General features: G+C 37.7%; 1 protein-coding gene across 1 annotated transcript in view; it reads right to left on the bottom strand.

Annotated features, from left to right (window-relative positions):
* Positions 1–4,332: 4,332 nt before the first annotated feature.
* LOC116183235 (uncharacterized) overlaps positions 4,333–24,659 on the bottom strand; it is a 133,220-nt gene continuing 112,893 nt past the window's right edge. Inside the window, exon 4 of the mRNA XM_085573621.1 lies at positions 4,333–22,781. Within this exon, the coding sequence (XP_085429747.1) occupies positions 22,672–22,781 (110 nt within the window). The 3' untranslated portion in view covers positions 4,333–22,671. The remainder of the gene's footprint in view (positions 22,782–24,659) is intronic.

Raw genomic sequence — 24,659 nt, 5'->3', positions numbered from 1 at the left:
ATGTTTCTACATCACCGAGCAGTACAAATGGAATTTAGATAGAGGGCACACACACACACTAACACACCACACAAAATACACACACACACACACACACACACAAACATATATATGTATGTGTATATATATATATATATATATATATATATATATATAAGACTTTATCACTGCCAAGCAGTCTAAAACACAGGACGTTGAGCTCATCTAGACTTCAGTTTTGTGCTGGCCTTTTTAGGGATGAGTGGATAACTCCTGCTGTCGTAGAATTAGACCTTCACAATTTCTAAAAGGAATTTTAACCAGCTGTGAAGTCCTCGTAACTCATACAACATTTCCGTGGCACTGATCTAGCACTAAGAGCCCTATAACAAACTTACCAAGTGGTGGTGGAATTGTCTGTGCTATTTAATTTTATTTAATAGTAAATTCCCAAACTAGGCAAACATCCAAGTCACTTGTAGAAAGTGATTTATCTAAATTAGCGCAAACTCCTGTATGAACCTTATTGTTTTGCTTGAGCATAACAATCTTAAATCCACTAAAAAATACACGTAAGTTAAGTAGATATTAACAAAAAAAGGACTAATCAGTAATGGGGTTTTTTATAAAGAGTTTGACTGTCTTTAGTGAGAGTTTGTTTACCCCTTTAGTTAGGCACAGACAGCATATTTATGTGACCATGATCTCACTTGATCTCTGCCTTTTCACTCTTAAGACTGACAGTGAACACAATAAGGTAGATGTACTTGTCAAGGGGAGTTTTGTAGGAAGGAAGAGAGTCAGGATCTTAACAAGCTGCGTGACATATTGCAAGCATTTTTCCAGCCATGCACTTCCTATCAGATCATTTGACAGCAGCAATAAAAGGTACAAGTCCAGTTCAAGTGATATTTTCCTCAGTTACTTCTACACTGTATTCAGTTGCCTGTTAGAAAAGAGCTAGATGGTGTTGTTTAAACTCAGTCTTTGTAATCTGGAATTGTTACAGAGCAAAATTCTTAGCAACTTGAAACTGGATATAGAAGCAGTAGTAGGCAAAGACAAAAGAGAAAATAAATTAAAAACCAGCGAGTGTTTGTTACTGAGAAATAGAAACAAGCAACCAACGTACACACACCAACCCACACATTGCAAACTCGACTGAATTTCATTACTTTGATGATTTTACTCAGACACTAAAGGACCTCACAGTCTGATCTTCTGTTTTGTTGCTAGTTGAACCCAGGCCAGACTAGAGCAATGAGAGTCTAAGGAGGTACCTATGTCTTTCTTGACTTGAAATGAAGCCCAGCCCACTGTTTGGTACAAAGTTTTGGTGCATGTTGGTATCACTTGAGAATTTAGCAAGTGCATTTTTTTTTTAATGTGTTTCAAAAGTTGCCTATAAGCAGTACTAAAAATCTGTTAAGAATCTGTGTTGAGTTGAACTCTCTGCCATCAAACTTTAAGCCTTCATTTTTTTGCTCTGTCCCATAGTGATCCCAAAACTAAAGAGATCCCACCATTTCCCAAACAGCTGTGAGCTTTGCTGGGAAAGTAAAGCACTTCCATTTATTGCAGGCAGACCATATAAATGTGCGAAGCTAGTTTCTACTATGAGTTGTTTTTTTCATTCTTATACAGGTATAAGAATTTATAAGCCTGCATTGTGACATTGTCAGTTCAGGGTATAAGCAAGGTTATATTTCATAATGAACAAAAATTGGAAGTAGTGTCACTGCAGGAAAATTGAAATAGGATCACTTGGTGATACAAATTTCAGTTGTATTGGGTTTTCATGGCAAGATTCTGGTAGTGGAAGGGCTATAGGTGTGGCTTCTCTAAGAAGCTGCTGGAAGCTTCCCTTGGTGTGTCCAGGAGAGCCAACGCCAGCTGGCTCTAAGACATGCTGCTGGCCAGGGCTGAGCCCAGCAGTGATGGTGGTAGCACCTCTGGGATGTAATATTAAAGAAAGAAAGAAAGTTATTGCACAAAATAATGGTGGCCAGAGAAGAGAGGTGTGAGAATACATGAGAGCAGCAGCCCTGCAGACACCAAGGCGGGTGAGGAAGGAGAGGGAGGAGGTGCTCCAGGTGCTGGAGCTGAGATTCCCCTGCAGCCAGCAGAGGTTCAGGGGGAGTAGAGACCCACCTGCAGGCCCTGGAAGGCCCGATCCCAGAGCAGGGACGTGCCCAAAGGGAGCTCTGACCCCATGAGAAACCCACACTGGAGCAGGCTCACAACAGGACCTGTGAGCCCGTAGAGAAAAGCCCACACTGGAACAGGTTTTTGATGGAATATGTGACCCCACAGGGTCACACTGGAGCAGCCTGTTCCTGCAGGGCTGCATTGCACAGAAGGGACTCATGCTGGAGCAGTTTGTGAAGAACTGCAGCCTGTGGGATGGACTCATGTTTGACAAGTCCATTGAGGACTTTCCCCATCTTCCTGCACTGCTAGGGCTGCAGTATAAAATCAGTAATAAAGTTAAGCCCAGGAAGGAGGGAGTGGTGGGTGGAAGCTGTTTTTAGGGTTTATTATACTTCACGTTACCTTATTCTTATTTCACTTGAAAAAATAAGTAATAAATAATGAGTTCCATTAATTTCCCAAAGTTGTATCACCTGTGTTTCCCCTGTGATAGCAATGAGTGGTGATCTCTCCCTAACCTTATTCAACCCATGAGCCCTTCATTATATTTTTCTCACCTGCCCACCTGAGGAAGGGAGTGGCAGAGTGGCTTTGGTGTCCAGCTAGAGTCAAATCACCAACTATTACTACCTAACATTTGAGTGCTTGACTTATTGTCCTCAACAATAATTAGTATTCTGTATAGTATAAGTTCAGTTATTAAATATGTATCACTCTTATTCCTCTCCATAGCCTGAAAACATTGTAGTTATTGAAATTATTTAAATCAGAAGTATCATGTTCAAAATATTTTTATCTTTTCTTTATATTTTGCATAATAAAAACTGCTTTGTTAAAAATATTGCATAATAATTATTTGATTTGACACACTGAAAACTTGTAAGAGGTTTGTTTCAGAAGGGGACATCTATCCTGAGTCTGCTCTAGGAAGCCAGAATTTGACTTGTGAAACCTGAATTTCATAAATAAGCTTCATTCCAGAACACTCAAGCAGGAAGAGGATGTACAGGCATGCTATTGAAGAGAAAAAAACACTATTTTTTGCAGTTATGCCAAGCTCCAATTCAGTTATTAAGTGGTTTTACTGCTTATTCAGACCTGGGGGTTCATTAAAGACAGAAGTTGACAGGAAAGAGTTCAAAACCCATGTTAGCCTTCTAAGTCCACTGTCATATTTTAAATAGCACCAGAAGATAACAAAAGGAGACCAAGGGCTAATGTCTACACACTTTGAAGTGCCTCTTGTCTCTAGTGGACATTCTCAATCTAGAACAGAAGCTGAGGGCTGGCAGGGGGATTGGTGTCTGCACTGATGCTGATATGTAAACAAAATAAGGCCATTCACTGTTTGTTCTTCCATCAGCCATATATTTACTAAGAATTCAAAGGCTAAAATCTTAAAAATAGTTGTAGCACGATAGAGCTGTTAATGAAATAGTTTGCATAAAAATGTCAGATTTCAATCAGGTTTGTCCACAGGGGATAGAGATTCTAATTAAAAAGACAAGAGTGAGTAAAGGAAGAAATGTGCAGGAACTACATGTGTAATGCTATCTTCTTTTTTGTAATAATCACTTCCTTGTACTATCAAAATGAAGGCATTGATAAAAGGACTCAGTTGAAAAATGGAAAAAAGTACTTGAACTATCCCAAGAAGAAAATAACAGTCATCCAACTGCAACCCAAAGCCTCCACACCTGCCAACATCCATGTTTTTTCACAAGAATAGGCTATGTATTATGTCCCAAAGTCATAGCAACTTGGACCAGAAGATAAAAAACTAATTCAAATGTTAAGGACTTTTCTGAGAGAAAGTCTCCCCAAAGCTGTTCATTTTGAGTAAAAGTGGATAACTAGCACAAAGGAAGAGACACATTCCTTCCGAAGTGTGTATGCACGGGACAATTGCAAGCAGTCACTCTATATGGTAGACAATTGGGAGTTTCCGGTAATAGCATGATAAATCATGTACCCAAAAAAAAAAAAAAAAAAAAAAAAAAAAAAAAAAAAAAAAAAAAAATTCTATCTGACACATATTCATTCCATCAGCTTCTGGGAGAGTTTTGCATAGTAATATCTCCATAAGTCAAAAGCAAATGCAATGTCACAGCAGCTGCACATGGAAGCGAGAAGCTCTGTGGAAAGATAAGTGAAGACTGTTTTCCCTAGGCTGTCTCCTGTGTCTGAATGGTGACAGCCTCAGCTCCCCCTGCTTTCCATACCCAGGAAGAGGTGTAAACTGTGTCCCTCCATCCCTCATGATCTTGCTGCTTCCACCATGTCCCTGGCATCTTTGGAGAATACAAGCACAGATCAGCTCCCCTAGACATACTGTATAGTTGATTTTATTTCCTTTTTACTTATTCAGGTTGTTCAGTAAAGGACCTCAGGTTTTGTCTAAAGTTTTTTAGACTGTTCAAATTGTTACTTCTTTTGTTTTAGGGAGGGAACTGGAGAGATGTTCTATTATTTGAGGGAAAAATTGTATGAACTGAAAAAATTCCATGTGGTCATAAACACTTTCATTCTGCTGCTGTGATCAAAAGCAATGTGAATGGACAGAATACTGCTGTTTTATAATTTTATTTCACAGTGTTTGAGGAAATTAGTTTCCAAAGCATTCTACTCAACATTTAATGGTTGATGTTCCCAGGGTCAGCAGACATGGAGCTGCCATCAGGAGTGCCCTAGATATTCCTTATAGCCTCCCAATTAAACAGGATTGTTCTTCACTAGATGCAGTATGAGCACCTGTAAGCATTTAGAAGTTTTGTTCAATAGCAAATACTTGGGAAACATTTTTTTTTCCTGACTTGAGTGGGAGCAAGAATGGGTTGTATCATTTTTGGGTTGATATAACCAAGAACTTTTTAAGGAAATTATTATTGTACATCAGTGGGATTTGCAATTAGAGGAAAACTAATAGTATAAATAAATAAAGTTCAAAGTTCCTGCCGTATTTAGTGGCATCTTGCAGTACACTGCAAGTCTTAAAAGTGACGCAGCCTTTAAACCTGAATCAATTACATTCTGTTTGGAACTCTCTATGAAGAACCACACACAACAAAATTCAAATGCATATTCTATACAGCAAATACAACTGAAAAATCAGCAGGAAAGAACTTACAGTGTGCCAAAATACTCCTTGGATTTGTTAGTTGAGATCATGAAAGAAAACCAAAGTTGAGTCATTTCATTTTAAATTATAGTTTTTCTTTCAGTTCTTGGAGTCAGATCACACATCCAAAAATACAGTTAACTAACATAAATCCTATGTTGCCTAACTGTTAAACATCAAGAGTACTGGGAGTTTTTATCTATTTAAGAGCACAACAATATCGGTTACTGCTGATAATGTGTTGTCATCTACAGATACCATACCTGAGGAAACCACAGGTGAGTTTATAGCTCTGTGTATTCACTCAGTGGTTAGCACAACAGGACTCTGGTTTCTATCATTTGGATCTACCAACGGCATTAATGTTATTGCAAAATAAAAAAATCAATGACAGTCCTTCTGTTTAATAGAAAGTTACACACTGTGATTTTCTGTGGAGGCTGCTACAGATAAACGCTACAAATCTGATGGGAAAAAAAGCCAAAGATGTTCAGCTACTATAATCAGATATAAAGATCTGAGAATCCCTTAACACTGCCAAGACCTAGGAATGGAGTGTCTAACTATATCTGATTAAAATATCTTCAAGGGTATATTTGGTTTCTCAGAAATTAATTACCTACCAAACACATCTTTCCTTGGTATTTATTCTTTTTAATTCCTTTCTTTGTAACCGAACTGTCAAAGAGCAAGTCATGTTAATTGTTTTGGGTTTTTTTTTTTTTTCTGATAACATTATAAATGAAAATGCATTTTACTGAAGCCTGTGGAAATGTAATTTGTTATGTCACAGCAATCACTCAGCATGTGTACATCTGGGTTTGATGATACCGGATCCTTCTTGTTATAAAACCAATAGCAATGGCCTCAAGGAACGAAGGGTAAACAAATAGTGATAGCTTAGGGGCTCAAACTAGTTTAGATCATCAGGAGCTAAAAGGGTGTTTTAACTTGCCAATGAATTGCTATTCCAATGCCAAGGCAGAGGAGTAGAGGCCAAATTAACATCTCATTTCAAACACATTCCCTGTCTTTTACCAAAGTCTTTTTGATTATTTTAGAATAGAGAAGGGGGGAAATGTGCTATGTATCTATCACTTAAAGCACTTTATAAAAAGTTTAGTAAGAGCATAACAAGAAATACTGAATTTTCAATGGAGCTTGTCATGAGACAATTTCAATTCCACCCACTCAAAGAAAGCAGTATAGCACTTCCGAAAATTCATCAATATCCCACTTGTTTATGTTAGTTCAAACCAAGGTAACCTGATTAGAAAAGCTTCATCTTGTGAAAAACCAAGAGGCTTGCACCACTGTCTGGATCAAAACAGAAAAAGTTTTATCCCTCCAAATGTTTGTTATTGCTATCTTAACAATGAAAATACAGTGGAAGCACAACAGACCCAGCACAAACAAGGCTGACTCCACCAGCATCCCACCAGTTCTGGACCAGGAACTCAAACGGTACTGTTGCTGTGGAACCACTTTTCAACCTGATCACTATAAACAGCTGATGAACAAGCATATAACAAACTGGAAAATCTTCAGGAGATAATAATAAGAGAGAACAACACTAAACAAGAATCATAACTCCTTTCAGATCTCACCCTATGGCATCTCCTTCTGAGATGTTGTCTGATAGCTGGGTGAACAAAAACTCTGAGCTCATCCACAGTAAAGAGCCAAGAACAAAGAAGGAAAGCTGGAAAATGCTTCACAGAGCTTATTCACCACTGTGGGTGCTTACTTTTTTTAGCCCTGTTTTTCTTTAGGGCTGGAGGATTGTTTGGTACAAAGGAAAAATAATTTAAAGAGAAGCAGAGATGAAAAGCAAGCAGATGAGGAAAAGCAGAAAGATAAAAACCAAATGAAGGGTAAGGAAAAAAGGAAAAGGCAAAATTATGTTGTCCTTCATTGTGACAACCAAATAATAAAATGTTTCCTCAGTACTATGCCTGAAATCCACCCACCCTTTGCCTTCCACCCAGAGCACTCAAATTCTTTAGTGTAGGAGAGGGAACAGGGCAATGGTCCATCTAGCCTAATTAACCTGTCTCTGATAATCACTCATATGCAGTTCTTAAGAAGGAGTTAAGCAAGGCAAGCATACAGCTGCCCATCAGTTATTAATGGCTTACACACACCCAGTAATGCAGGATCTCAGTACATTTATACAGTCCTTCATAGACCTATGTTTCGAAAATTTCTTCCATCCCTGGTGCATCTACAGCCTCTTGGGCTGAGGAATACCACAGATGAGGTGTGGTTTGAAAGGGCGCACTCCCTTTTGTTTTGAACAGTTTCCCATCTAGTTTCCCTCATCATTGTATCATAAGGCAAAATGCTTAGTGATTACCTATTTGCCCTCTCAAGACCACATATACTTCTCTGAATCTCAGTTTTTATTCTGTCCTGAAACAGGAGGAATCAAGAGTGTAACCAGCCTTTTAGGATTAGGCATGCTATGGATTTACATAGTACTAAACCTCAGAGAGAAGCAATAGGAGGTTATCTTTGTTTCTCTCTATCCTTTTCTAATTCCTAACACTTGGTACTGATTTTGACCTCACCTGAGAGTTGAGCTGATGTTTTCACAAAAGTAATTATTGCAAGTCCAGTAACTTGTTCCTGCGTGACAACAGCAAGTTCAAATCCATCACTCTTGTGAAGTTAGGATTGCTTCCTTCTCTGTGTTCCATTATGGTTGCATACATCGAATTTCACCTTCTCTCTTATCATCTCCACATTCTGAGGTCTTTTTGCAGATTTTGTAGTTGCTCTTCGTTTTTGCTACCCAAAATATCTCCATATCATCTGCATATACTTAAGTACCTCCTGCAGTACATGAAGAATAACAGATGAATTTTCATGAGATTGCACTAAACAGAAAAGCTAAAATTAATATTACAAGCACTTGAGAAAAATGCAACAAAATGCTATGCCTACAAATGAAAACAGCATTCCACTGATGTTCGATGGCTTTGGGAAAAACCTACAAAACTTGTTGTGATTGCTACCTTTACACAGAGAGTTTTGCTTTTCAAACAATTTTCTACAACTTGGATTATTTCTTTGATCACCAGCATCAAAATGGAAGAGACTATTGCCAATTCAGTTTGAAGTGACCACTTTGAGCCATAAGTTTAAGATCTGATGATGAATACTGACAAGACCTTTTTGAGTGTGATGCTTTGACAAAGCAATACAAGCCAGAAGTACAACTGGCATCCAAGTGTTTTCAACAATGATCAGTCAGTGAGTCTTGTTATTTCTACGGTTCTGCTGAGGTTACTGAGGAACTGAAAGTAGTACAATGACAGAACTGTAGCAGTGAAAATAATTAAGTGTGAATGCACAGTGCCAGACCAGCTCACAGCTTGCAGCTCATTTCAGCTTCTGGTCACAGCTCTAACTGGTCACAATTTAAAACAAGTAAGGAATACATAATATAATTCTTTTGGTCAATATCTGCTAAATATTAAAAATTCAGACATCCTTATAGATAATATGTTGACACTTCACCATTTTTTTCTTCATTTTAACAAAGCAAATATGAGTAAGTTAATTTATATAAAAATACAATTTCCAAAGTCTCCTCTGTACTATCTGAAGTAAATAAGGAAAAATAATTGAAGAAGTCATGATGTAAAAAAATAGTAGATGAAGGAATGACTGTTTTCCTGGAAAAGCTTAATTAAATTATTTTTGTAATAAAGCTCTCTGGCTTTTAAACACATTGAAAAAATTGGCATAAATCTTTACAAACAAAAGGAGAAACATAAAAATTTGTAAAAATTAGAAGAAAACTGAATATTGATGAAAACAAACAGAAAACCATTATTAACCAGAAAATTAATATCCCTTCAAGGCACTAGATTGTCTTCTGATAATTCTGATAATTTTCAGGGATTTTGTTAATGAGTATGAAAGTGTGACTGGGTCATCATTTCCAGTAGACACAGTGGGTTCACAGCTGTCTGCATTTCCTTCCCCATTATTCAGAGATTTAAGAAAAAATCTGTACAGGTAGTTACTTGGGAGTCAGATTCTATTTTTAACAAGTAGCCAGAGGACAAGGCTGGGCTTTTAAGAGAAGTTGCTCCCTTTTATCAGTTTAATTTATTGTGGCCTCTGTAGAAGGGTTGTGTCTCTTCATACTGTAAAGACTCCAACAATTTATACATCAGTCATGATGTAACAGGCTTCTAACACCACTATTTTAGACTACAGAGTTTTTTATTAATAAATAGGAGTGCCACAGAAAATACCTACACATATCCAGGTCCCAGTTCTTCAATGTTCAAAGAATTTTTATATCCTATCTTAGAAATATGGCACTAAAACTGTCTCTCTTTTCCATCAGTATCCAATCAAAATTTAAACAATAATGCATTGAATAAATGGAGCAATTCTGAATCACAGGAAGGCATCAGACTCTTATATGAAAAGATTATGCTTACAGGCAAGAGGCAATATACCACATGTGTGCAACCAAACATTTACAAAGAGCCTGTTCTCTAAATCAAAAATATTACTAAAATTTACAATAGTGACAATGATGATGATGATGATGATGATAAAAATTAGAAAATATACAGAAAAATCTAAGTGACTACACCCCCAGCCCAGGCATTCCCAAAATGAAGCCAATCTAAGTAAGCATCTGTCATCCGCCAGGCAATTTCTGCCACAGCTAAAACCTTCTCCCACTGAGACAGAACCAGACATGTCCTAAGTCCCCATGTTGCCAGGTGCCCACCAAGCCTGTGACCTTCTGCTATGGGGGCAAAAATCATATTTACTGGTTAATGACTACAGAAGTTTGTAAACATCGTCTAGCCTTTCAAATCACATTAGATGGGGAAAAGTCCTAAATATAAGTGAAAGCCATACATATAATGCTGGATGCATATGAGCATTTAAAAAGGTGAAAGGTGTCCCATTTTTATGACCTTCAATTTTTCATGACCTTCAATTTTGTCAAACTTGGAAGAGACTGCAAGAAACCATTAGAACTATTTTACCTTGGAAAAATCAGCTGTAGCTAGCTTTGGTACCTGCTTTTCTTGGCAGATATCTATCTTTTTCTAAAGGCATCCAGCTAAGGAAAACATCATAGTCTTCATGGATTTCTACCCATATTATTGCAAATGTTTTTTGTAATCCTTTACCTTAAACTGACACATTTTCTTCCCAATTGTGATGGAGAGCAGTTTATTTTCTCCATTTTCCAGTTACCTTTAATGTTTATGTAGACAGTAACAAAACTTTCTTCTTTTTAAGGAAAGATATTTATCTTTATTCCTTCACCATTTTCTCATAGGTCACATTTTCTGCACTTCCAACAGTTCTTGTCCCTTTCTTTCTGATTGCCTCCTGGTTTCATCTCACCTGCAAACTCCATTTTCATCTTAACCCGAATGTCTCAGATACTGCTTCGTTCCAGACTGCTCTTCCCCAAAATATTACTTTCATAGGGTAAGATGAAGGCACACCTTGCTGACATGCCCTTGGCTGTCATCTCAAGTTCAATATAGCTAAAACAGAGTGCTGTTTCTCTTCTTCAAGCCACCTCTTCCATGCCTCTTCTCCAGATTCTGAAAGGACTCTTCCTGTCCTGTTATAAACATCCATAATAGGATGGCAGATTTAATTTAGACTCTTTGCTATGCTCGCAGAACCATCTCTAAACTTGGTCTTTTTCATCCAGTTATGCTGTTAAAATTCTCATTAAGGTCACAGTTATCTTACAGCTTACTTACTATAACATCTTGGCCCCAGAAAAGGCATTTTTGTCTTGGGCACATCTATTTATACACCCAAGACTGTCTTCAAAACCCATCAGTTTGATTTGCTCATGCAGCTCTTTGCAAGGTCAACAGTGGCCATCAAAACAAAAAAAAAAAAAATCGTATCTAAAGAAATCAACAGCTATTTTCATTCTATGAATATTTTTTCATTTATTATCCAGGAATGAGGTTCAAGCTTTAATTAGTTCACCTACTGGCCCAGCCTCTTATTTGTTCAAAAAGCCTATATGAAGCTACCCATAAATATACATAACTTTAGGCTTTTCACTTCCCTGGTCCCTTCATGCACACATCTTTGCTGTAGTGCCTAATAATTCTCCCCCCAAAAAAACCAACTGATAATTATTAATCTGTTATTTTATCAAAGAAAAGCACATTTAATTGACATTGTCCCCTAGTCTCCTGAAACATTGGTTTGTCTTTAGTTTTTCACCCTTTATTTTGGATGGACAATAGGCTCTGTTATGTAGTAAGTGCCTGATCTGGGCTTGGGTGTCCTAAGAAAAATAATAAAATTGGTATTTATATTGTATCACACAGAAATTGAATGATGCAACCCAGCAAATAAATTCCTAAGATAGGATCTTGCACAAGCATTGTAGTTCAGAAAGTTTAGCAAAGCACAAACATCTGCCAACAATGCAATACATTTGTTCTCATTAGAGTTGCAAAGGCAGTAGTCCTGCTAAAACTAGAATAATTATGTATAAATGATGTTGGCAGACTTCACACAATGTGTCAGAAGGACAGAACCAGATGTTTCCTGTTCTTCATATCCTCAGTAGGTTTTACACTATCAATTTGCAAATAAATGTGAAAGTCTAAGTGTGTCTCTCTGTTTTTCCTGAAAAGACCACCTTCTAACATTGAACAGAGATAGTACATAAGTTATCTATTAAGTTTCCAATCACTCAGGCCTTCTAGGCAATTCAGCTGATCTGCCTTGTATCAGATGCTGCATATTTCCTTAATCCTTGAATTTATTAATATTTTAACTAATTTGTCATTTCATTCCTGTTTCAAAAGCTTAAGAGCCTAAGTCTACTGCCACAACTTTCATTCCTGTGCACCTGTGAGTGTGATGCATCTCATACAAGAAGTGATTAAAGAAGTATGTGCTACTGAATAGAAGCCTATTTTTATTTGCATGGGTTTTTTTTGTTGGTTTTATTTTTTTTATCTTAATACTCCCACTTTTACATGCTCTCTGTAAGCTTTCTTTTGGAGGAACTGCAGTAGCCTGGATCTAGCAGGCACATATTGCAGGTTCAGGCTTTTGCATAATTTCTCTGTATCTTACTCATGATCTCTGCCATGAAATCCAGCTTTTCTCTTCCCAGTCTTATATATCTTCCATTACATAGGCTTTTTTTATTATTCCCCAGACTGTAATACTTACTTCTATACACTTGCAGATCCCCTTACATATGGTGACATAACTTCATATAGTGATGTAGTCTTGAAACCTATTTTTTTAAAGATAGTATTTCCTAGAAGTAAACATATCCTTCAGCCTTATAAAAATAAACATATATTTTGGGTATTCTGCATCTCAAAAAGGAATACTAGTAATTAGGAAAAAAAGACAGTAAAAATAAGTTGGAGTTAGGAAGCATGGGTTTTCCAGCAAGTGTAATAGCTTAAATAAATACACATCTCCAGAAAATTTTCTGGTAGAGCATTAAGAAAGAATTCAGTCATAAGAAGGGAGGTAAAAGCCTCTCTGATTATACACCTTGGGACAGTTTCTTCTGATAGATAGTTCCTGATTAAGTAGTCAGTGCCATGGCCTGATTCATATCACACTGATTAGGCTTTCACATTGCACTGATTAGGCAATGAAGGTTCAGGGTTATGCCTATTTCATCTCAAGCAACATAGGAAATATTCCTCTCTTTTGTTTATAGAGGCTGGGATGAATTACAAGAAATCCATTAGTTACAACTGTCCTGGACACTTAGAAGTTATTAGGATAAATATAGTCAAATTCCTTCCTTCTCCTTTTTCTTATACTCTGGTAGGGGATCAGAGGAAACTCATGCATAATGCCTTATTCCTTGTATTTGCAAGCGTTCTGAGATCAGACCCTTTCTGCAGAAGCAAAACAAAACACTTGAGGTATATTGGATAATGAAGAGGTCTTTAACTGGACTTATGGTTGAGACATTGATCCAATGACAAATCATGAAAGAGAGAATAAACTGACAAGAGATTGTTTCCTAAAAGGAAAACAAAATGTAAATAGTTGCCAGCCATTGCTTTGTGGGGAAAACAACCCCTAATGGGCTCTTGTGCATACAATGACTTAGTGAGGTATTTTCTGGGAACATCTGGTCTATGGAAATCTTTAAAGGAAGATGGAATGTCTTCCACTGATATCCTTGCTTTCAATGTTCATGTATTGTCTCCATCTGGGTTCATGTACAGGGATCCTGTAGCAGGGATCACCCAATGGTCCCTGTGAGCAGCCCATTCTGTAAGCCAGAAACAGAGCTTTTGTGAGAAAGATGCATCTTTACGAACATTGTCAGGTTAAGCCAAGACAGGAGACATATATAGCTGTTTGACATTCCACAGCTTGATATACCAACCTCTGCCAGCTCTGCAGAGGAGGAAGGGTGAGGTCTGGCTTCAGGCATTGCATGAGCGCAAGCTGACATGTGGTGTAACAGTCTGAAATCTGTCTCTGACAGATTTATCTTGAGGTTACAGATGACTGCCCAGATGGACTGGAAATCTCTCCTCTGGAAGGTATGCAATTGCTGTTTGTAGTCCGTTTAAACGCCAGTGAGTGACAATTTGCTTCAGTTTCTTCACTGATTCAGCTCTTTGTAACAAAAGTGAAGTTCAAGGATTGCAGTGCTGCCCAGAAATCTATGGCTTTGAGTAAGTAATTGATCAGACATCACTGCATTAACTCCATAAGCACAATGGGTTGATGAACACTTTCTATAAACATCCTAAGCACCAGGGAGAGTCTGACTATTTGCTGTGAATCACAGATATTTAATGGGAAAGAAAGAGGTTACAGTATGGAAGCATGCATCTGGAAGGGAGCTAAAAAGTGTCATTAGAAATATAAAAAGCGAAAGAAGAAAACTATCTTGAGACTGAGGCAGTCCAGTTTTCTCAAGCCAAAGACAGAAATAAATATTTGTATTTCTATTTTGGAGAAATTAATTGCCACCTATAGACTTTTCTCCTTGATTTACAAAACACCAATTACCTACCAATCAGGTATCCAATAAAGAATGGTAATATTTTTTCACATGCTATTCATGAAAGACATCCATGAAAAGGATGGAAAAAGCCACAAAAAGAATCTGTAATTGATGAGGAAACCCAAAAGAAGTGATTTCTAGGGCCTGGCTAAAAATTATTCTATCTCAAACTGAAAACAAAGGTAAAGTTGAAATTTGAAGACACTGTTTAGAAAAAACTTTCACTGTTCTTCCACATATCACCTAGGGCTATCTTGGTTATATCACAAATCAGCTGCATTTGTAAATGATGGCAGCTTCTTAAAAGGAAAATTATTTTCTTAAAATATAACCAATTGGTTTTCACTGAAAACATGTAGGTACTCTGTAGTTGTCTGATTTTGATATTTGAAGGACCTTCACCAAAAGACCAAGATATATTTAGACAGATATTTTTCTTAGGATTTTGCATTCTATATGCTAAGCTGCTTAAAGACTTCCGCCTTCAAAGGAGAAAAACTGCACAGAGTTCTCTTCAGAATTTTTGAAGAACCCTTTATCATCACAATCATTATGGCAAATTATATGGAAAACTAAGGAATTGTAAGGACTAAACTTCCAGTGTTACTCATGGAAATGTAAACACCCTTCAGAAAATGAAGCCTTGTATTATTTAGCTTGAGTCTAAAATCTGTTCACAAAGGCAGATGCTTTGTTCTGTCAGTAAGCAGTATTTACATGCTATTTTGCTAGGCACAGTTGGACTGAAATAGAGGAGTACTTATTTTAGTCTGGCCTTTGGAGTTATTTGTCCTTGGGAACAGCTGTCATTAGAGAAAGCTGTTTAGTTTTCTTAGCATCTGGAATGATAGTACCTGATGTCATTTCAAAATTACTTCAAGATGTTTTCTGTAAAACAACTTCACTAACTTGTCTCCAGGACCTAAATGGGCTGGTAATTGATGGTCCTTTTTCCTCTGATCATTGATTTTTCAGTCTTCAGGGTAGTACCAGCTATGGATGGCACCTCTTGCAAAGCTTTGAGATCAATTGGGAGCAATGTAAGTGCAGAACAGTGTGTACTCATGTCATGATGATAAAGATGAAGGGTTCTTGGGAGAAGCTGCAGGGTATGTCCTCATGATTCAAGATCTGTGTCTTCTTTGCTTATTGTGTGTTCATCATCTCTGTCCCTAAAAACTTTGCTTCTATACTATGATAAACTCAGCAGTATATTTACTATGGATAGTACTGAATAGGAAATAATTTGCACCAGCAATAAATTGCTATAGTCATTTTTAGAATGATGATTTATGTTTAGGATGATAATGTAGAGCCTGTTTCAGTGTTGCAATTGTTATCTTTGGAAATAAGGAAATTGTATTATGCATAGGGACTAGAGTACCCTTAAAAGCTGAGCTAGTTGGGGAAAAATCCTCAGTGGTGTTTCTACCAAAATGGTAGTTTGAGTTCTGTTCTCAATCAGGAAATATAAGCATATAGGATCTCCCTTTCTTCTGTTTTCATTTTTATTTGTTTTTTCTCTCTTTTTACACCTCTGTACTTTCTCTACATCAGCAGTGGAAGTTTGGCACAAAAAGCCAATTCCCTGCTTTTGGAACTATATCCTTACTGACAGCAAGAGATAGATAATAGATCATAGGAAAAGATAATAAAGCTTCAAGTTTTTACTTTTTGCTTTCAGAGGGCAATCTCATTTTCTTGTTAGCACCTGTATTTTCTTCTCCTGGAAGAGAATGACTGACAGATGCAGCAGTTGAGTGTTTTATCTTAAAACAATGTAGACAGAAGCTTTGCCTCTCTGGAGAGGCACGAGTCCCTCATGTTTTGAATTCAACTTTTGAAATCACTGTGATGCCAAATATGCTGGAAAATATTTTTTTACAAAAAAAATTTTCAATCAGAATTAAAATTGGCAGATTTTACAAGGAATTAATGCCTGTCAGCTTGAAAAGGACATGTTGCAGAACGAACGACAGATGAACAGAGATTCAGGGGCAGTATAAGGCAGTTCTGGAATTGCTGCCATTCTTTCTTTTATGATCTCACTGGATGAAGAGCTGAAAGAATTACTGATCATACATTTGGGCCAAACAACAGTACTGTTTGAAGGCTTCAGTGGAGTACTCACTGAAGTATAGCTAGAATGGTTTCTAAACAGATGAGCTCTAATTGAAGAACCAAAGAGTCTGAGACTTAAAAAAAAGGGTTGGAAAAGATCCTCCTGCAAAGTAAATAGCATCTGTTCAGAGAGTAGGAGGTTTAAATAGATACTTTTTCTGTATCACTGAGCTCAGCACTGACAGCTTAGCTCCTCAAGCCAATTTTTCCTCTGATATTGGCTTTGTACAGATTGCTAGGCTTTGTTTTGGGTTGGTGTTTGGTTTTGCTTTGTTGGTTTATTTTAATATGACAAATGCTTGTTGTTCCAAATCAAAAATCTGAAGCGCCTTCATTACATAGATCAAAGGTATTTTCTTGTATATTTTCAGAATTATATAGAAATTTTGTAAAGAGTCTGATTTCTGGCATGTATATCCTAGTGAACATTCCACAGACAAGATAAAGGAGAGTTGAATTGTATTTCTGATGAGCTCAAATTTCAGTACTATCCTGGATTCAGCCAGGACAGGGTTAGGTTTTTACAGTAGCCATGAAGGGGAACATGGCCAGACTCCTATGTTATTCAGTACTTTGTCAGGTCACTTGCCATGGGCAGGAGTAAGGGATTCTCTCTCTTGTTTCTTGTTAGAGGAAAAAGTGTTCTGGGCAAAATGATCCTGTACTGTTTTGCTTTCTGTGTAAATAATTTTTTTTGTCTTATACTTTTGCTATTAAAAGTGTTGCTGTTATTGTTCATTTTCTTATCCCATTGCTGTTTCCAGTAAACTGTTCTTATCTCAACCCATGATTTTATCTTTCATGCCTGCAGATCTCAAATCCATCCCCAAAGCAGGAAGGGGGAGAGTAAGCAGCATCTGGTTTGGGAGAGTCCCAGTGAGGCATGGAATCAGAGAGTACTGTTCCTAAATTATGACAGCTAGTGGTTTTGGATGGTAACCATAACACACAAATGATCTGGTGCAGCACAGCAGCACAGAGAATGCACTTTCTAATGATTATACATACTCACAAAATTTATATTTCAAATTACACAGCAAGGACAACTAAACACCATCATAAGCTATGTGGTAGAATCAGGGTCTAATAAAAGAATAATTCCTAAGAAAGGAAAGGTTGAGCCTGTGACACAAGTCCAAGGCCAATCTTAGTGGATAGTCATCCTCTTCCAAATAATGGTGCTTGTAAAAGAGGTTCTTCTCTCTCCACCTCTTATCACAATCACCTACTAAAGTTGTGCTCACTCCTCTGTTAGTGGTAGATGATGTAGAACTGGACAGATTGCCTTGGACAATTTTAACTATTTACAACAGAATTACACCACATTAGGAAAATAAGGGTGTTGTGATAATCGCAAAAAACTGTGATATACCTGAAAAATATGTTTCACTTCCCAATGCCCAGTCCTCCAACTGAAAACTGATGTTTGGTGTGGCCAGAGCACAAGCTCCACATTCTTTGTCCCACTCCACCCTTTTCATTTGCCTGTGGATGAGGATGGAGTATCAGAAACTCTTGTGCTACCCTATTTAATGCCCAAGCAATAAGACCATGATCTCTAACAAAGCCGTATTTGACTGAGTGGAAGGAGTTGCTCCCAGAGGAGCAACATTTCTTATTTTTCTGTAAGTAAGGAAGTCAAGCACAATATTTAGTTATGGCCAAACTTCTCTGAAATGTAGTCAATGATCCAGAACATATATCCTAGTCCTTGGACCACCTCCATCTCTTTTGCCAAAACAAGCAATAGCAACCATGTACAACAGACAACAGAGGGCTATCAAACTTCAATTCATATCTATGATTGTCTTATATCAAAAAAGGGATTTTTCATAAGTTTGCAAAATTAGCAAGGTTCATGTTTTATTGATGTAAATTTCACAAAATCAACTCACATTAAACTGTTGGGTTATGCTTCTTTGATTCTATGGTTCTATGATTCAGATCATAGGACTGATTTATTTTGCTGTAAATGTATTGCATATTTCATTCCTACACAGACAGTGAAACAGGCTTCATGCCTTTTCTTTACAAAGGGAAAATACATATATTCTTTCATGTAAATATCATGCACAATGGAATCAGGCATGATAAATCATTTAAAAATTGTTTTTCTTTTTAACAAAGCTTACAAAACCATGACACATGGCTAGCAACTCATGCCAACAACAATGTGTACTAGATGGAGACTGAAAGGCCCAAGCCATGGCCAGCATTTGGTTGTCACCTTCAGTAATGAGTCTCAGGTGTCTATTCTGATGCAGCAGTAGTGGGAAATTGCTTATGCTTGCAGATACATCCAGACAGCATCCAGCATGGCTTTCCAGTGAGTTTCTGACCCTCAATCAGGTACAGATTCTGTCTGCTGTGTAAATGAGACCTTATACAAGAAGAATTTTCCAAAGAGCTTCAGTGCATTTCATCATCATCTCACTGCGGGGGAGCAAGTTCCTCTGAGGCAAGTTCTTTAAAGGAGCTCATACAGTTCAGATATGTGTTAATAACCAGATTCCAGAGGGATCATCACTTCCCCTTCCCTTTCTGCCTCAGCAAGGTTGGAGAAGGGATTTTTTTCTGTGCTGGGATAATGAACCATATCTCTCTCTCAGTCCTGTTGTGACTCTTCCCTGATGCTGATCTTGCCACAGTCACTTTACAACTCCCACACTTTTTAAGAGGACAGGCTTGTATATTAATCTGGAGCTCAAACACAAACTAATGCTCAAAAGAAATGTTTAATCTCCTTTCTCTACAAAGTACAATACCACGATCCAAGTGGGGAAAGGTGGAATAAGAAGATGCTTGATGTATTGCACTAACTTCAAATGAAAATTTAATGTGCTTTTATAAAGGCCAAATCCCCCTTTCTGCACACACTATTGATTAAAAATTAGCTGACAGAGATCTTTAACAGACGTATTGGTGCAAAATTGTCCTTCACAGAGGGGATTTTCTATAAAGATTCTCAATTACATTCAAATTTATTCAGCTTCTCCTGACTAGAAAAATAAACAAAAAGTAAGCCATTTACTCATCCAGTTTTCATGCACTATCCAAATGTGGCAGAGATCACATGATAAAAAAAAAACCTATGTAGTAGGAACTACAGAGGATCCTACTGAGGTAAAGATCACCATGTGCCCTTTTGTCATTTGAACGTTCTACTGCTGATACTCTCAACAGCTACAGACTGTGAAGCTGTTTCCTGACAGCCTTTCTGTGGGAAGAAGCTACTTTTCTGCCTCAAGGAAGGTACCTTTCGCCCTGATTGGATACTTATCTGTGTATGGAAATGGCCACTTGCCTGTAATGTAACGTATGCATCAGACATGGCAGAGAAAAATATGTTACAAAGACAGTAATTGTTATGGGACTGCTCAATGGCAAGCTACGTTGATTTTACATCATAACATTTCACAGCAGGATGAGACAAACACTGCCCTCTCATGCACCTGAAAATAGTTTCTGCACTGATTCTCCTAAAAGCTGCCCACTGCAAATCAAGCAGCTGAAATGAGCATAGGATCTTTCTGAAACATTATGGCACTTGCTACACTGCCACAGCCAACCAGCTGCAGCAATTCTTGAGTGATGTGTACAAAGGAGTTCAAGCTTCCTGGCAGGAGGTTGCATTCCTTATCCCATCTCCTATCTCTGTATCACTTTTATTCATTTCCCAGCAAAATAAAAGAAATTATCAGAAAATATTAACATGTCAGGGCAAATCCATCATTCCACAGTATATAGAGGAAAAATAAATTTGCCCTTTGTATAGTTAAAGTCAAAAAAGACAGAATGAGTTACACTTCAATGGGCCCTTGAATATGACATTGATGCCAGAGCAAGAAAGGAGAGGACACTGTTGAGCCTTGAAAAATAAGAGTTATGTTTTTTTAAATGGAATATCATCCTTCCCAGGTCTCATTTTGTACTTTTAGGAGATAAAAATTTGGGGAGTGGAGAGCTCATAAACACAGAACTCTGCAAGGTATTTTATTTAGTGTCCTGTGACATACTAATCAAACAGTCAGTGCTGAACAGTATAATTTTATGCATACTTTATCAGGAAAAATAAGAAAGAGCTAACTGAGAAATACTTAACAAGAGAAAAAGATTTATAGAAATCTCATAGACTAGTAGGGAACTTTCTTTTCTTAAGAGAATTGACAGGAGAAGACTGCAAAATAACCTTGCTCCACGTTATTAATTTTTTCATGCGGACCTGGACTAAATAATAATAAATTCAGAGGGAACAAAAAATAGTAATAAATTCAGAGGAAACAAAACCAGCAAAAGGAGAAATGACAACAGAGATGTTTGTGTGGTATAGGGCAGGTAGGTGAGGGCATGGTTACTAGTGCCTGGGAGGTCCCTTTGCCCATACTTCACCTGATCAGAACAATACAATGTAGGGAGTGTTCACTGGATGGGAGCTGGCTTGTAGTGCTGGTTGGGAAAGCTGCTTTTTCCATGTAAGGGAACACAAAATGAAAGGTCCATCACACAGAGCAAACAGTCCCACATCAGAACACGCCATTCAAACAAGACACATTTTCACACCAAGTCACCTGGCTAACAAGAAACATCAGACAGCCCTCATGGGAGAGCACAAAAGGCCCAGCAGTAACTCCCAGTGTCATACTGTGCCATAAGGACAGAAAAAGAGGAAAGCTGTGATCAGCAGTAGCAAGCTGAAATTACACCTGACTGTGACTTTAGTGAAACTAGCAGTAAACTAATTCAGATTACACAACCACTGTCAATATTTGTGTTTTGTAAAAAGAGCTTTAAGAACTGAACATGATCAAGAGCCACAAAATCAGTCTGTAGTTTGGGAAAAAAGGGTTTAAAATAATTCAAGCTGTCACTTCATCACAGGTGAGAAATGAAAGGCAATGTGCATGCAGTACAACTGTCTTTAGTGAAAAATTAGTGAATACTAATGCAGCTCTGGCACTAAAAGGAAAGGAAAAAAGTATACTAGTGTTTTGAATGTGATACTAGAAAAGCTAATAATAGAAATTAGACACGGCTTTTGCCTAATGTGTCCTCTTTGGAAAACCATATTCTAGTCAAGAGTAAATTTCCTCAGATAAGGATTATTCAGATCAAGAGAGACAGTAGGTAACAAAACAGAATGAGGTGCACCAAGGAGTCATTTTACAGCATGGGCTTGTGGGGACCACACTGCAAAAAGAGCTCCAGTACCTGATTTCAGTAAGTCTGACAAAACAATTGCACGAGATAGATTGCGCAAGACCCGATTGTCATGAAGAAGGTGGGACCAGTGGACTGGATTTATTGTGCATGCAAAAGCATCTATACCGTGGGCAACACAGACCTGCAGATCTGGGTAATAGGGTATACAGGACATCAGCCAGTGTGATCCAGTGCTTCCTTCTGTCATTAAATTCTATGGATCTATGATAAATATAGCCTGAACTATGGCAAATTGTTTACTGCCACAGTTGAGATCTATGAACCTTTTTAGGGTAGGGTAATGACAACTCAAATACTTGAAATGTTACTCAGGTTTAACTCCATAATCAAGCCTTTCAAGTCAAAACATAATGCACTTGGGGGTTACCAGTGATTAGTTGAGTGAGTTTTGCCAGCATGCATTCCTCCAGGGCCATACCCCATAAAATTTAGTCAATTGCTAGTTTATGCTGCTTGCTCCTGTAGTATATATTATTTGGTCCAGTATTTTTTATATGCTAAAGTGAACTGTTAATTTTCCTAATCCAGGTTTGGGCAAGCAACTGTTCACTTATGTTTTCTTTTTTGCAGAAATATGATTGCTTCAAAGAGAATCAAAAGATGTTAATAATTCTTCCTGCTCCAATTAAGCAAAGCAAATCTTGGTAGTGGTGTTTTATTCTCTTTTGTGCCTTTTGGTGCCTCATGGAAAAAATTTGCACTGTATATGGAACACAAAATAAGTCATTTTCCCTTAACACTCTATGGGGAATTATGTTTCTCTTGAATATTATGATCAATGTTACTCAGACTTCTACCCAGATTATTGCACACAAAAATAAATATAATGTCTGCCTGTTTTTAAGATCAATTCACATTAAATCCATGCAGTCATTTATCCATCAGCCACTGAATCTTATGTTTAGATTTTTGTGATGTTCTAGGACAGAAATATAATTATGGTTTCCAAATGCATTTATGCATAAAGATCCCACAATCACAATCATTCATGCAGTACTACTGAAAGTAGTAATATAACTTAGAAATGTAAAGTAATTTAATGAACATGCTTTCACACCAGGAAAACCTTGCTGTTTTCTATTGTCATCATTTGAGTGAAACCGGAGTCAGAAGAAACTGAGAAATTCCACTCTTTCTTTGTCTGCTGAATTAGGAAAGCACCTGAAAAAGTCAAAGACAATTGAAATTACTTAAAGACTCTACATATGAACTAGAGTAAGAGAATGATCAGGAGACACACTACAGACACTAATTTAAAAAAACGGCACATTAAATAAGCAGAAAATATGACAAGGTCAAAATGTATTTTCTGCAAAGAGCAATTAAAAGCTGTACCTGAATGACCCATCATGAAAAAATTTATCAGAATTCACATTTACAGTGCCTTAAATATTAATTTCAGTGTTCATTTCTGACACATTTTTATTTCAGCAATATTTTAACACATTTCAGTTGTTTGCCTCTAGTGAATACCACTGTTAGGGTTGATTACAAGTGCCCAAACTCTTGTCAGACAGAATGATCTAAACTGCAATTCAAATCCTGTAGTCTATACTGCCAGGGACTATAGGTATCATGGCAGTTTATACCCCAGGGCCTGAAAACTGCCTTGTGTTTTCCAGATGCAAGCACTGGTGAGCCCAAGGACTTTCTAAATGCTATTTCAAAGCCTTCAATACATCCTTCTTAAATGGTCAGATACTACATACAATGGCCATATTTGAAATGGATTCATGAGGTCAGAAGTAGTAGGCATTTTCAAAATAGAAGAACTTTCATAGGTGTCCCTTCTAAAAAGAGAAGAATTTTCATTAACAGTAGCTGCTGGGTGATAAAGACTGAAGTTTAGACAGAAAATTGAAAATTGCATTTACACTAAGCATTATGCTATCAGGGACCCAAGTATCTTTTGTCTGGTGGAAGCTGCAGCCATGCTGCAAAAAGGGGACTGAACAGAAAAAGGTCCACAGAAAAAGGTCCACAGAAAGCAGTGTGTGAAGAGACAGTGAAAATAGCGAGCATGAAGCTTATGACTTAGCATGCCTTCTTTCAAAGTCTTTGGTAACTAGTTTCTTAAAATAAGAAAGCACCTACTTTTACTGAAGAGTCCTTACTTTTTCAAGAGCTAAGTGCCCAATCATTTCCTATAAACCATGGGAGGAGGAAACAGGGACTGAAGGAACCATGGCTCCTTGCAAAGCCCAGCTAGGACAACTGCAATCACTAGAACTCAGTAACTAGAACATTTATGGGACATCTGGCTTTAGACCTGTTCAGAGGATGAAGAGGCAAAGAAACCAGAGATTCCAACACAGCAGATGATCTCTCTATATTATCCTGCCTTATTTAGCATCAAGGATATTTTCTCCATCTTCTCCTTTGTCAGCAGCATTTTACATGATGATCCAAGTACATCTTATAATGACCTGTTGGATTGTGCTCTCTGAACACTCAGCACAATGTGTCCCCACAGACACTGTTAAGTCTTAGAAATCTGTTTAGCACTGTTAACATATATATGTGAGGGTATTCAAATATAATTAAGAGCAGGTATATAACCACTTTTGATAATTAATGTGAGGTGTAAATGCAAAGGCTTTTTCATGGATCTACATTCAGTCACAAATTTGAGACACATTGTCCTGGGTTGTAAGATAAGCTTGTATTCTATTTGCCATCTGTCGAAAGGTTGGGCAGGTTTTGTTATCTCTCTCAAAGACAATGGTTTGCCCCGTAGAGGCAATTGTTTGTTTATACACTATTGACTGACTCACTGCCGGGCTGGTAAATGTAACACCATGAGGGGTCCCACCCAGAGGGGGAAGCCAAGCACTCTATTATTGTTAAAAGGGGTAGCTTTTTGGGGAGAGGAGGCAGCTCTCTGGGCGGGACTCCGAGAGAAGCAGCTCGCTCTCTCTCTTTGCGGGATTCCCAGAGAAGCAGCTCTCTCTCTTTTTTTCGTGGGATCTCGCAGCAAAGCAGCCGGAGCGCGCTGAGGCAACGGCAGCGGAGCTCGGAGGCAACCCCGGCGCAGAGGAA

This window comes from Lonchura striata, chromosome 2 (genome assembly GCF_050655825.1).
Source record: "Lonchura striata isolate lonStrDom1 chromosome 2, ASM5065582v1, whole genome shotgun sequence".
NCBI classification, from domain to species: domain Eukaryota; kingdom Metazoa; phylum Chordata; class Aves; order Passeriformes; family Estrildidae; genus Lonchura; species Lonchura striata.
This window is presented reverse-complemented; position numbering and strand designations above follow the sequence as displayed.